A 14,321-nucleotide genomic window follows, 5' to 3' on the forward strand; every position below is an offset into this window, starting at 1 on the left:
AAATGGAGGGACATGGTTACTACTTGTATAACTTAGTGCTTAAGTAATAAGGGGCTTTATTGGTAAAAAATAAATTGAAATAATACGCTAAGTTATACCCGATACTAGTAATTCTGTAGATCTTGTTTAATAGCAATTATAATATTCATTATAAAGATAAATGGAAGCAGCACTTTCAAGACAGAAGTCTGGAATTATTAATTTTTTAATGGAGCCACCTTTTTGATAGCTACAAGCTATAGTGAAAAGTGGTAAGACAGCCTTCCAATGTCATTGGACACCTTCGAAGTCTTGGAAAAAGAGGTGATGGTAGGCACTGACATTGCAATAAAGAGGAGATTTTAAACATTGGTGGAAATGTGGGAATGCAAATATTCTTGTGTCTGTAGTTGCCAGTGTCTTGAGACAGATCTATAGATATGACGTTAAAGCTGTTTGCATAGTAGAATTAGGTAACAAAATGTTCTAGATCAGTGGTTCCCAGTTGGTGGCCCACAGACACCAGGGGTCTGCGTAACCAACCCAGGGGGTCATTTGGACCATTCACATAACAAAACTACCATAGAGATATCAAAATTTGCAAAAGTAGGCAGTCTGTGCCTTGGCTTTTGAAAAACAAGGATCCACAGTACTTTCTGACCCCTGAAAAACAGGGGTCCCAATTACGGTAGCTAATTGGGAACCACTGAAGTTCTCACTAAAGCTTATCTTCTCTTCCTTGAATAGGATGTTCCTTGAGTTGTTGAGGCCTCAGTGGACAGATGGTATCAACTGCTGCTGGGTTTTGGAACTCTCTATAAAGAACGTTGTTGGAGGTGCTGAGAATATAGTGATGTAAAAAGGACCTTTCCTCAGCATTCTTGTTGCTTTATTGCCTTGCAAAGCCTACAGTGGACAGAGGGGAACAGCCCTCTTGCAACCATGTTACTGAGCACTGGGTCTGGATTAACGCAGAACGTTAGCGTCCAAAGAAATCAGAATACTGTACCAGTAGGTAGTATACGACTTTGAATGTTGCAATACCGGTAGTTTAGTTCACAGGGGACAATACAGTACTAGAATACTGATCTAAGCTTTGGTTACAAATTCAAGGAATGAGGAAGCAAAGCTGTGTACTGCTGTGTAGGAGTTTTGTTGGTTTATAATGATAAGGTGTTTAACCTGTTATGGATGGGGCTGGACTCGCCTGAAAGGTCAGGTGCACAGCTCTAAGGTTCTAACTCGGGCTTCCTCAAACTTGGCCCTCCAGATGTTTTTGGCCTACAACTCCTATGATCCCTTGCTAGCAGGACCAGTGGTCAGGGATGATGGGAATTGTAGTCTCAAAACATCTGGAGGGCCAGGTTTGAGGAAGCCTGTCCTAGCTGCATTGTTGCCATTGGAGCCCCAGTGGAGGCCTTACTGATGCTGTGCATCTTTTACAAGCCTAGGTTGGTGCAGAAGTTGTAGCCTTTCCTAAGCAGGGATAGTTTAGGCATGGTTTCTGGTAACCTCCCATTTGGATTGTTGCAGTGTGTTATGTGGGGCTTTCTTTTGAGTATTGATCCAAAACTGAAGTTAGTATAAAATAAAGCAACTGGATTGCTAACTAGGACCACATATTGCTTTCAACAGCATTAAATGAGCCTTGCTGATAGCTGCATTGTTTCCAAATCTAGTTCAGGGTGTTGGTGTCAAATTTCAAACCATTGGGGCTTAATAGGAAAGTACATTAGACCCACAACTTACATGGGGGTTACATTCCAGGTATTGAGTCTAAAGCCAAAATCACTTATAGTCAAAACTCATTGGGTTCAATGGTGGGTGGGATTGCCAAAATCATTTTTCATGGAGCCCTGCACCTTTTCCTATATTTCCTAGGTGCCTCCACTATGAAGTTGAATGCCACATTTTCAGTTGTTGGCTGATTTTAATTTAATTTAAATTATTTTTAATCATTTAAGTATTTATAACCTGCTCTTCATTGGATATTTTCAATTCCAGAGCAGGGAACAATAACAACAACAATATAGAAATATATGGATAAAATAATAAAAATTACAGAACCCATAAAAGCAAGTTCAGTAAATAACAAAACAGCAGCTCCATCATAAAGCAAACAAAGCTAAAGTCCAATAAGGACAAAAATTAAAATTTTCTATGTAAACAAAGAATACAGGCAAATCAGCAGACTGAAACAACCAAATGATCTTAGCAACAGTTTCCACCCCATCTCTCATCAGCACTGTGCTTTTCTATTGTTTTATAGGTGATGGTTTATTGGTATACTTTTCTATATAATAATAAATCTCCCTGAAATCAATAGTTGTAGGTATTGGTTTTCTCAGCTTATATTTATAGCACTTAAAAACTAGGTGCTGCATAAAACATATAGACAGGCCCTGTTGAATTGACAATTTAAGTTAGACACAGCACCAGAAAAAAAGTTGAACAGTTGATGAGATAATTGATCTAAGGTGGTGGATTCTCCTTCATTGGAGGTTTTTAAACAGAGGTTGGATGGCCATCTGTCAGGGATTATTTAGTTGCAAGTCCTGCACGGAAGAGGGTTGAACTAGATGCCCCTATGTGTCCTTCAAACTCTATTGTTGTTGTTAAATTTATTTATACCCTGCCTTTTTCCTTGATGGACTCAAGGCGGCTTACAGTTCTATGATTCTATTAGCTTCCACATTTACAAGCTAATTTACTATTCAGGAAAGCCCTGACTTCTTTGTTTCTTTGGTGTTCAGAGTGCTGTGGCAGACCGGTTCCTTTGAAATGGCAGGCTGCAACCGCCCATGGAAGTTGAAAAGTCGAGATACCATACATAGTTGCTCCTTTAGCCATAGGGCTCTTCCTGCTTAGTCATTTTTGTTGACTTGTACTGATTTGATTCACTTGGATTTTGTATAGAGGGCTCTCTCATTGTAAACCAGTGATGGAGTGCTGCTTGCTCATATCAGCTTTGAACTAAAGCCATATCCCAGCCACAGTTTTCTTTTTGGTTTATAACCCTGGACTTGGTTGTGGAAGTTATTGTAAACCCAAATTGTGCTATGAACTGGATTGCTGATCCATGGCACAGTCAAAACTGTTTACTTGGTTTTTTAAATTCTTGGCACTGCCATCTTGGTGTACAAAATTGAAGCACTGTTGGAGTAGAATGAGTCAGATTTCCATTTCAGGCCATAACCTTGTCACAAGAGGACAACACAGAAGGGAAGGTCTTGAGATGTACTTTACAGTGGCATTTCAGTACAACAGACTTTGTGCTTAGTTCAAAACACTGCATTAAAGATAGAGTAACTTCAAAAGTCCGCAACTTTACTGTAGAAAAACCAAAGGAGCCAAGGGATTAAAGCTGTTGCTAAATACAAGAGTGCTGTCTCCCTCTGTAGGTCACTCTTAACCAGTTGAAAAACAAAAAATGGAGCATAACTAGGGAAATGCTTTATGCAAACTAACATGTTTCTTCTGTTTGCTAACCTTAGTGGAGATGCACATACAGTGTACCTCTACTTACGAATTTAATGCGTTCCGAACACACATTTGTAAGTCGAAAAAAATTGTAAGTCGAATCCCATAGGAATGCATTGGGAGAAAAAATTCGTAAGTCGAAGCAACCCTATCTAAAAATTCGTAAGTAGAAAAAATCCTATCTAAACCACATCCAAGATGGCGGACGGAGCTCCATTTGTAAGTAGAAAAATTCGTAAGTAGAGTTATTTGTAAGTAGAGGTACCACTGTAGTTCTTCCTCTGTGGTTCGGACCATGTGCATTGCATCAGTTTTTGTTGTTCTTTAGTTGTCTTAGTCTTGTTAGACTCTCCGTGACCCCATGGTAGTTACTAATTTTTTTCAAACTGAAACACAGTTGTGGCATCTGGTTAAGTCCACAGCCTACTCTGCTTTTGCCCTTTACCGCAACTGTGTCAAATTATGTCATCCTGCAAACCTTGAATCAAGCTTCCTGTGCAACCTGTTTAAAAGATTTGCGATAAAACAATTGGCTGTTCCTACTATGGGTAGATTTTGTGTTCGCTACTAGGGGGCAACACTTTAAGAGAGCCAGTGTGGTGTAGTGGTTAAGAGTGGTAAACTCGTAATCTGGGGAACCGGGTTCGCGTCTCCGCTCCTCCACATGCAGCTGCTGGGTGACCTTGGGCTAGTCACACTTCTCTGAAGTCTCTCAGCCCACTCACCTCACAGGGTGTCTGTTGTGGGGGAGGAAGGGAAAGGAGAATGTTAGCCACTTTGAGACTCCTTCGGGTAATGATAAAGCGGGATATCAAATCCAAACTCCTCCTCCTCCTCCTCCTCCTCTTCTTCTTCTAAAGTGTATTGAAATGAGACAGTTGAATTTTATCAGTGTATGAAAAAGTAAGGCTTGGAAGAGTGTTGGAACATAATTCAACTCTTGCTGTGCCTTCTGCAAATCACCAGGGACAGATAGAATGTTGATCAGGATGTAAGACAAATTGGGAAGTCTCCAGTTCGGATTACTGTATATCAAGGCACTTTTTTCCAGCTTCCAACTCTCCAGTACAGTACTACTGACTTACCTTATAGGGTGGCTCCTAAGGATTCCAATGTGATACACAGGAAGTACTTTAAAGGCTCACAAGCTATATACCCTAGGTATATTAATGACATCCACAGTCATATTGACCTTTTAGATAATGTAATGTGTGCATTTCTGTTTGTTTCTAGTATCTGGGGCTTGTGACCATCTACTATAGAGCAGCCAATGTGGTGACTACTAGATATGGTTGAACTAAAACTTTGATTATCTCTTCCCATTGACTGTGATGGGAGTTCTAGTCCCATCAACATCTGGAAGATACTGCTTTGGCTGCTCCTGGCCTGTAGTCTTAATTTTTTTTTAAAAAAATTTTTTGCTCCTGTCCAAGCATATTTCGATCCTTAGCATGCCCATACTTTCAGTTAAACTTTCTTCCAAGTATTTGAATGTACCGTAAGATTGGGAAGTTAGATTGCAACAGAGTTGAGGTTTGAATTTATCAGAAGACTATGCTTACACTAACAAAACCTTAGGAATATTTCTATAAATGTTTGAAGACACTGCAGGTGCCAATTATGGGAAATAATTATTGTTGACTTCAGTTCATTGGTGATTTCTTAGCAACAACCACAAATCCACAACCATACCTCAGACTACCTGAATGAAGTTTGGGAACCCCTGATCTAGGGTATGCAGTGCAGTTGAACAGGCTTCTTAAAATTGCTTGCACTTCAAAAAAGATGTGTAAAATAAAGTAAATTCTATACCAGAGTTTTCCAAGCTGTGTGTCACATTAGTGTGTCGGCTGCAGTGTATAGGTGTGTTGTGCAAATGCTCCCCATGCTCAGTGGTAGAGCTTCATGCCCACAGGGGCGTGGTGCGCATCCTGGGGGCATGGGACGCCGGCCACTGTCCGCAGGGGCGCGGCATGAATCCTGGGGCGTGGTGCGCCGCCTGAGGGGGCGTGGCGCCCAGCACAGGCGTGGAGGCGCTGCGATGGCACCCCACCAGGACCGCGCTACTGGGGGTGGTGCGCTCCCCCGTACTCCTCTTCCTCCGCCACTGCCCACACACCTCCTGGGGCTGGAAAGGGGTTAGTTTAACCTCTGGTTTGCTAATAAAGCTGAATTACTGTGTCGCAATATGATGCGAATAAAAAGTGTGACTAAAAAGTGTGTCAACAACATTAAAAGTTTGGAAAACTTTGTTCTATACCCATTACTTGTGGGTGAATGGTAACTGGTTGTCTAGGCCTCACAAAGAGTTTAATAGCTTCTTATTTAAGAAATACATGTCCACCCTTTGACTTTTCAAAAGTCCTCAAGGGGGTTGACAGAGAAATGAATTAAAAACCCATAAAAACAGCATTAAAAATCATAAAATGAAGTGGGAAGCTGTTAATAAAAGCAACAAACTACCATAATAAAACAACAAGTACACGATAAAATAAAGGGATTTTAAATGCAAGGGAATAGGATCCAGTTTGACACTCTTGTTACCTTGGCAGATACTTGGTGAAATATTGAGGGATTAATGTGACAGTTTAGGCACTACCACAAAAAAGGCTTGCTCTCACTAGCTGGGGACATGGAGAAGGGCCTTTGAAGCTGACCTTGGTTGCCTGGCAGGTTCACGTGGTTACTAGTGCTCTTATGCAGGTCACAAGCAATTTAGGCTGCTCTCAGTCAACGCCTGGAAAGCAACTGGGATCTGGATTTCTTCTTCACACAAATGATTTAATGGATAGCCTATAACCTTGATTTATTTGTATCTTAATAAAGCAATATTTTTTTTCGTGTGTTAACACATTTTTAGACCAACTTACAGCCTAAGTAAATAATGACAAACTGAAGTTGGTCAGGTTTGGTATGAGTGTTCTGCATTATAAAAGACACCAATTTTTTGCCCATGGGAAGGAACTAGAGATGTGAAGTCCCAGAATAAGCAGAGGGGGTAATTTTTCCCTTGCCCCTAGCCTTCACGTATCATGGGGCAACTAGCTTGTACAGGTGATCATAGCAGGCTTTTTGGCTGAATAACAAGGTAAAATACTTTAAACTATGTTTTATTGGAATTTAAAGTAGGTTGTAGCATAATTAGATAGCCATTCTTTCAGGGAAGAAGAATCTAGCCACAAGTCAGCTTGGAGGCTCACAGCGGAGTAGGACCATATGGCTAGGAATGAGCAACTTGGTTTCTCTGAAATGGCTTTATGTGTTGGGCATTTGGTATATCACTGAATATAAGTTTTGTGTTTATGAGATAAAGAGCACTTGGATAAGCTCTGAAAGTTATTTGTTTGCTCGTTGCAAATGAAGCACAAGACATGTATATTACCTCTTCTATAACAGTATATATATTTTTTCTCTTTTGAACAGAGCTCAACAAAAACCCAGTGGAAGGATTTTCAGCAGGTTTAATAGATGACAATGATTTATATCGATGGGAAGTTCTTATTATTGGTCCACCAGATACACTGTAGTAAGTATCCCTAGCTGTTTAACTAAAATACCTGCTTGCTTAAGCACCTAATATTTTGATAACTACAGTAGCTTCTTCTGCCCTCTCAAGACTGATTTGATATGGGGCGGGGAATTAAATATTGGTATAAAATGTATGTATTTGAAATCTGAGTTATCCTGAGTTACAGTAATTCTATGCTAAGTCTAACGGGGATAATTTGTAATATTGTGTTTGTAAGAAGTAAAACCAGCTACCTGTTTCAGTCTCCAAGTAGATAATATTCTGTCTCCTTGCAGGGCACAAGGACAGACTTGCACTATGAATAACTGATTGAAAGCAAAACTATAACAAGACCTAGATACAAACTTCCCCTTAAGGCTTTGGAGGGAGTGAAGGATAAATGTTTTGAACAGGGCAAGCTTTTCTCTTTTTTTGGTTCATGAAGTTTGAGACCTAAATAAATTATCTTCTTTTATCACTTGAACTAAAGTGTACACATATAAAACAGACATTTTCCCAAAACAAAACACTTCAGTATCCAGCAAGTACCAATAAACAAAGCTCAGGACCAGAGCAAAGGTCTTGACAACAACAATAGCATGGCAGCTGGCTAACATAATATTATTCTAATTTTGGGTCTCGTATAGAAGACAGTTGCCATTACCATATTCCGCAGGTGGAAGTACTGTACTTAAGGCATCATAAGGTAGATTGAGCTGGCAATCTTAAACACACTTATTATGAAGTAAGCTGTGTTGAGCACAGTGAGATTTACTTCTGAGTAAACATGCCTAGGATTGCACTGTCAGTTTGCAAGTAAAAACTGGACATGCACTATGATGTATGAGGCTTGGGGACTTCCATTGCAAGATGATGATATCTGCTCATTGTTTGAGAGTATCTACTTGTCCTACACTGGAATCAAGAGTTGTTTGACAGGGCAAGTGGGTTGTGCTCCTCCTGTTGTTTGGAGGCAGGAAACACTGAAGCTTGCATCATTTACACACTACTCTATGTATAAATTGCTGGGAGACATCCCTAGGACCTTAAGGCATATAATGCAGTAACTTTGCTAGAGCTAAGCAGGTATTGGGACTGGCCAGTGCTTGATGGGAGACTGCTTGGTGGGTTACCCTTGCCATTCGCTTGAGTTCATAGAAGGAAAGTGGAACATCATAAATGCCCATTCTCCCATGCAGAGTAGGTGGTGGTACAACCAGCAAAATAGAGCCCCTCCTGAGGATCTTGGGGACCATATTGTATGCTCTGATCTGAATAATTTGGTTTGCTTAGGGTGGTTTTTGTTCCATCTTTGGCTACAAAAACAGGGCCTTAAAGCTATAAATGTAAATTCTCAAGGAAAAATTCTGAGGAATTATGTGTTTATGACCATTTGTGAAATAGAAGGTGGCAGATGAATCACTTTCTGCTTGTTGGCATATTAATTGTAATAAATGCTGAGTATACAAATGGCAAGGCCTGGAAAAATATATGGTGTCTGGTAGCATGGGCACCTAGAAAGAAGTGTGATAGTGTTGCCTAGGAAATTAAAATATTTCTCTAGTTGTGCTCTTGATGTAAAAGAGAGCCAGAAAAATAAGGCTACTTTCTTGAACAGGTGCTAGCTGCAAATGGCATTGATTATGTGAAACTGCATGTCTTGCCACTATTCCTATTTAATATGTTGAAGTTCAGGCATCTGTCCTAGTGTTAACACCTGCGTCATACAAAACGCCATTTTAGGCACAGAGCCAACAAGTTGGCTCATTCATTAAATAGATAGGGTGGTGAAACGACCATGTGGATCTGCAACACTTACTTTGGAACAAATGTTTGCCAGTCCTGTAACCACAGAAACCTGAAAGCTTTTTTAAAATTCCCCTTTAGTGAAAGTTTCAATCTGTGTATGGTATTTTCCAAGATGTTCAGATGTCTTCTCTTCTAGTGGGTGTTCAAATCCATACCCACAAGATGGTTCCATGTCCCCTTCTCTTTCTGCTTTTCCTCTTCTACCTTAGGAATATCTATCATAATTTATTGTGCTTTAGCTAAACTACAATTCCAAAGATTGGGACAGGTGGGAGGCAGGGGATAGAGTTGTACTGTAGACGTGCTCCTCCCGTCTTTCTACCCCCATCCCAATCTTTTTATTATTGTTGTTGTGCTTTGTTAATGCCAACATACCCCTAACAACAAAAGAGCAAAGTAAAGTAGAACAAATAGCTGAGGGTTGTGAGTAATCATTTTAAAAATTTGCCTTTTCAGTTGATAGGGCTCATATAAAGAAAATATTGTTACATTCAGGTAGACTTAAGAGTTCATTATAGACTTGCCATATAGCAGTGTTAGCATATAATTTCTGTAATCTATTATACATAGCTAGTTCATGTACGGCAAGTAAAGATGGGTCTTACTTCTATTGGTGCATTGGTGGACTGTGTCTACTTTTCCTCTGTCAGTGTTTCTTTAAAGAAAACATGGCACAGTACCACCCGGACCATGATTTATTTGTGGTTACAAACACATTAGTTGGACTAGTGGTTTGAGTACCACCTCATCAGTTCAGTGAAGGGCGAAAGCAGAAAAGGCAATACAGTACATAGCAATCTGTAAAATCCACCCGATGGTCATATGAAAGACTTTACTCTTGGTACATGTAGATTGGAGTGTCACTTTCTTTAAGTTATACTGTTTGCATGTAACACTGAGCAAAATGGATTGTAGGCAGATAAACTTAAGGCCTAAGCTTAAGCATGTGTAATTGTAAGCGAATTCCATTTAAAAATCAGTGAGACTTACTTCAATTGGCTTTGCCACACATGACACTTAAGTCTGATTTTTAAACTAGCAAACCCTAGGCTAAATGCATTATGGTTCTCTAGTACTTCCTCTTGAAATTGTAGACTTGACCATTGAGCCATTCACTAAAGAGAAGTAGGAAGAAGTTTAAGGAATTGATTAAATAAGTTTTCTCAAATACAGTGGTACCTCATGTTACAGACACTTCAGGTTACAGACACTTCAGGTTACAGACTCCGCTAACCCAGAAATAGTACCTCGGGTTAAGAACTTTGCTTCAGGATGAGAATAGAAATCGTGTGGCGGTGGTGCGGCAGCAGCGGGAGGCCCCATTAGCTAAAGTGGGTTAAAAACAGTTTCAGGTTAAGAACAGACCTCTGGAACGAATTAAGTTCTTAACCTGAGGTACCACTGTAGTGGGTTGGACCCCAACATTGACCTCTGGCTACTTTCAGGTGGGCCACAGCCTGCACAGTGTCTCCTTGCTTGCCTACCTTGCCCTATAGCCATGTCATAGCCTTTTGGTTGGACCAGTGCTGGCGCCAGTGATTCCTTGGATGCTGAGTAAAAGTGGCTGGACTACAGAGAAGTGGGTGTAGGAAGGTATCCCTCTTCTGAGTGAAAAGGGCCAGATGAGGTGCTCAAAGAAATTAGAAAGTGAGATAAAGGGGTATTTTTTGTTAATAATAAATAAATAAAACTGGGAATAGAAAAGAAAGTTGTTGAAGGAAATAGTGAATGTGAAATGACCATGGAGGAGAGATGTAAGAAACCTGAAGCAGGGTTTTTTTTGGGGGGGGGACAGGAGGTAGAACAAAGTACAGATTGAATGTGAAAGGAGACTGGAAGAAATAGTTACAGGACATGGGTAAAATACTTTTGAGGTTCTGCTGAAGTTTTATTCTGGAGGATGCACTGTGTGTAGATTGCTAACAAAACAAAAAAGAATTTTTATCGGGGGTAATAATTATTTGTTCTATGTTACTTGATGTATTGCATTCATCAACTTTTGCAATAACCTTTACTGACTCAAAAATGGCAAATATCTGTACTGCTGAAGACATTTTTATTATTCTGTACCTAGATATTATTCTTGAAAATAAATAAAATTATACAAAAATTACTTTTGAGTGGCAAGTGCATAGAGGTTGGGGAAAATATGAAAGAGAGTCATCTTCACAATACACTGGTTTAGCAGATTTTCCCTAAAATGAGGAGAGTGAGTCACAATACCTCCAGAGCAAATGTCCATTCTTGGCTTGAGGAAAGGGTAAGCTTTAGGACTCCTTGCCCCAAGGAAAACACTGTGGCAAAGAATTGAGAAATTTCCAGAGTTTGATTAAATATTGGTAATTGCCAACTGATAGTGCCAAATTCTGCCTTCATCTTCAACCATTTTGGCTCTGATGCACCACCACTGTTTTCTGACTGGTGAGCCTCAGAATTTTTCAGTTGTTTCAAGTGAACTCTGGGTGTAGAAAGTTTGAGAACCCCTGGAATAAATAATAATCCTGAGATATATTCTGGGAAATTGATGCTGAAGCCCCAGAATAGGCATTACTGGGGGAAATACACATCTCGCTCAATCATTTAATAAATAACCATTCCTAGTAATGCTCCAAAGTATTGTACTAGGATCTGATGACTGCTTAAATTCAAAGCAATGGTGAACTTAAATCACTTGAAACTTCTAAATGCTGTGACTGAAAATTCTCCTTTTTTTTCAGTGAAGGCGGCGTCTTCAAAGCTCACCTTACTTTCCCAAAGGACTATCCACTCAGGCCGCCAAAAATGAAGTTTATCACCGAAATATGGCATCCAAATGGTAAGACGCTGATGTCATGTGTAAAGTGTGGTGTTTTGTCTTGCATCTGGAATGAATATGAACTAAGTTGAGAGCCCCAATTTTGGATAATGGGAAATTATTAGGAAGGAATGTACATATTTGGGTTCAGGAAAAAATACTTTTGCTGGTGTCTGTGTCTTTCCTTTAACTGTAGGTATGATTTATTGGCCATGGGTGATATACAACATAAACTACCTCTCAAGATTGTTGTGAAAATACATGCACACCATCTTTAGCTCCTTGGAGGAAATGTGGGATATAAATGCAGCAATAAAATTATTAAAATATTGGTTAGGTATCATCCATGTGACAGTTGGGTACACTGCGCGCATAAAGTCTAATCTAGAAAATGAGGTATTTTAAATTTAAAGTGTGGAAACTGGAATTTTAAGCCTCATTTGACTCTGGATAACTTAAAGTTTCCTTGGATTATTTAGTTCTCATTTATTAAAATAATTCATATTTTATGCCTTTCATTTTGAAAAGAAATTCACAAACAAAACAACTAAATATCACTACAAAACAACTACAGTGGTGCCTCGCTTAACGAATGCCCTGCTTAACGAAATTTCCACTTAACGAAAGGATTTTTTGAGCGGAGCTTGCCTCGCTAGACGAATGCATTTTACGAAAAATTCATCTAGCGAATCGCGGTTTCCCATAGGAATGCATTGAAATTCAATTAATGCGTTCTATGGGCAAAAAAAATTTCAAAAAAAATTCAATGCATCCCTATGGGATTCGCTAGACGAATTTTTCGCTATAAGAAAAGACCCGTGGAACGAATTAATTTCGTCTAGCGAGGCACCACTGTAAGTAAAACCAAGTTAAAATGTCAGCCACAAAAGCCAGGAGTGCCAGGGGGCAGTATTTCTGGTCAGAGAAATGCCGTGAGTACATTTTCAATTTTCAGTGGAAACTTTGAGATCGTCCCACAAGGTAGATGCCACAATGGAAAAAACTGTTCTCCTCTCCACTATAAGACATACACCTGCACACTGTGAAACAATGAATAGGGCCTCCTTCACAGATCACTGGGACCTGTTTTAGTATTAGCCCGTTCCCCATTTTAAAAATGGAAATAATTGTGTATTGGATTACACAACAGTTGCTATAGTCAACTAATGGCATACTTCTACTGGTGTATTTTGAAGATAAAGATAATTAGCAGTGGTGAATTGCAGTTTCCAGGGTAGCTGGTGGATCCATATATTGTGAATGTAAGCAGAGCCCTACTGGATTGGACTAAAAGGCCATCTGTTTCTACTTGCCCTTCCCGAGAGCCAGACAGATGCTTCCACAAACAGGGCATGAACATCATTAATAAGTCTATCCTCCCCTATCTTAACATTCATCACCACATCTTTGGGCAGCAAATTCCATATATTAACTAGTTGTGAATCCTACTGTCAGTCTACTGAATCTTGCTCACTATTAACACTTGTACTCCATGTTTCAGGGGTGTAGTGAGGCGCCGCGACATCCGGGGCAGCAAATTGCCATGCACCCAGGGGCGCGGTGTCGCATGCGTCGTTATGTAGCGCCGAATCCAGCGTGTGCACAGTCAGCATGGGGTCACAGTGACATCACCGTGACCCCGTGCTGACTGCGCACGTGCTAGATCCGGTGCTTGCGCAGTCCGATTGGGGTGCCGCTGGCCTCCACAGAGCACCACTTGCACACGGCGACCCGTTAAGGGGTGCTGCACGAGAGTGGCACCCTGTAAGAGCCGCCAAGCGCGTGCGGAACACCGTGGAGCCGCCGCATGTCAGCGGCACCCCGAACGGACTGCGCATTTACGGGCGGAGGTGAGGGGCGGGCCAGGAAGGCCAAGTGTCTGTCACCCCCCAGGGCGTCGCTCGGGGCAGACCGCCCCCCCGCTTACTCCGCCCCTGCCATGTTTCTGACAAATATTCATATTAATGTTATCCTTAATAGTTGGCTGGAATTGATGGCCATAGCAGAGGACAAAACTCCAGCAGCCTCACCATTTTGCTTTTCACTGTTATCTGAAGACAGGACTTCTGCTACATTGTTAAGGCTCTGAAATTCTATTTTTCTTCTTCTTCTTGGTAGTTGATAAAAATGGTGATGTCTGTATTTCCATCCTTCATGAGCCTGGTGAAGACAAATATGGCTATGAGAAACCTGAAGAACGCTGGCTTCCCATCCATACTGTGGAAACCATAATGATTAGTGTAATTTCTATGCTGGCAGATCCCAACGGTGACTCTCCTGCTAACGTTGATGCAGCGGTATGACTTACAGCTTGTAAATAAATCTCTTCCCAGTGTTGTTGTTGAAATACCATGGAATGGTTTCACAGCACGCAGCTTTATCCCCTTAAGATGACTTTTTAGTAATAAAAGGGACAGGAGTTGAACAAAAGTAATGTGGTCATGGTATAATTTCAAGTGTAATAGGAGTTTCTCCCTATTTTGCTGTCCATATTCAGAGGCGACCAGCATCTCTGGATTTTTTTAATAAGAAAAAAGTATTACAAATATTTGCTTAACTGTGTGAACAAGCCCTCAATGACAGGCATGTATGTAGTAAATACACTTACAGTGGTACCTCATGTTGCATAACCTCCAGGTTACAGAATCTTCGGGTTACGGCCACAGCAAACCCAGAAGTGGGTTTGCTGCTCACACGTGCACAGAAGCACTCTGAAGCGCCACACGCGTGTGCAGAAACGGTCCTCCCGTT

At 40.6% G+C, this 14,321-nt stretch overlaps 1 protein-coding gene across 3 annotated transcripts in view; it reads left to right on the plus strand.

The window, feature by feature from the left end:
- UBE2G1 (ubiquitin conjugating enzyme E2 G1) overlaps nt 1–14,321 on the plus strand; it is a 34,044-nt gene that overhangs the window by 14,676 nt on the left and 5,047 nt on the right. For all 3 annotated transcript variants that reach the window (XR_004693986.2, XM_035139298.2, XM_035139300.2), the window contains exons 2-4: nt 6,883–6,985; nt 11,494–11,591; nt 13,689–13,867. Coding sequence is in view for 2 of the 3 variants with exons in the window: in XM_035139298.2 (XP_034995189.1) it covers nt 6,883–6,985; nt 11,494–11,591; nt 13,689–13,867 (380 nt within the window). In the remaining variant the exon portion in view is untranslated. The remainder of the gene's footprint in view (nt 1–6,882; nt 6,986–11,493; nt 11,592–13,688; nt 13,868–14,321) is intronic.

This window comes from Zootoca vivipara, chromosome 15 (genome assembly GCF_963506605.1).
Source record: "Zootoca vivipara chromosome 15, rZooViv1.1, whole genome shotgun sequence".
In the NCBI taxonomy this organism is placed as follows: Eukaryota; Metazoa; Chordata; class Lepidosauria; order Squamata; family Lacertidae; genus Zootoca; species Zootoca vivipara.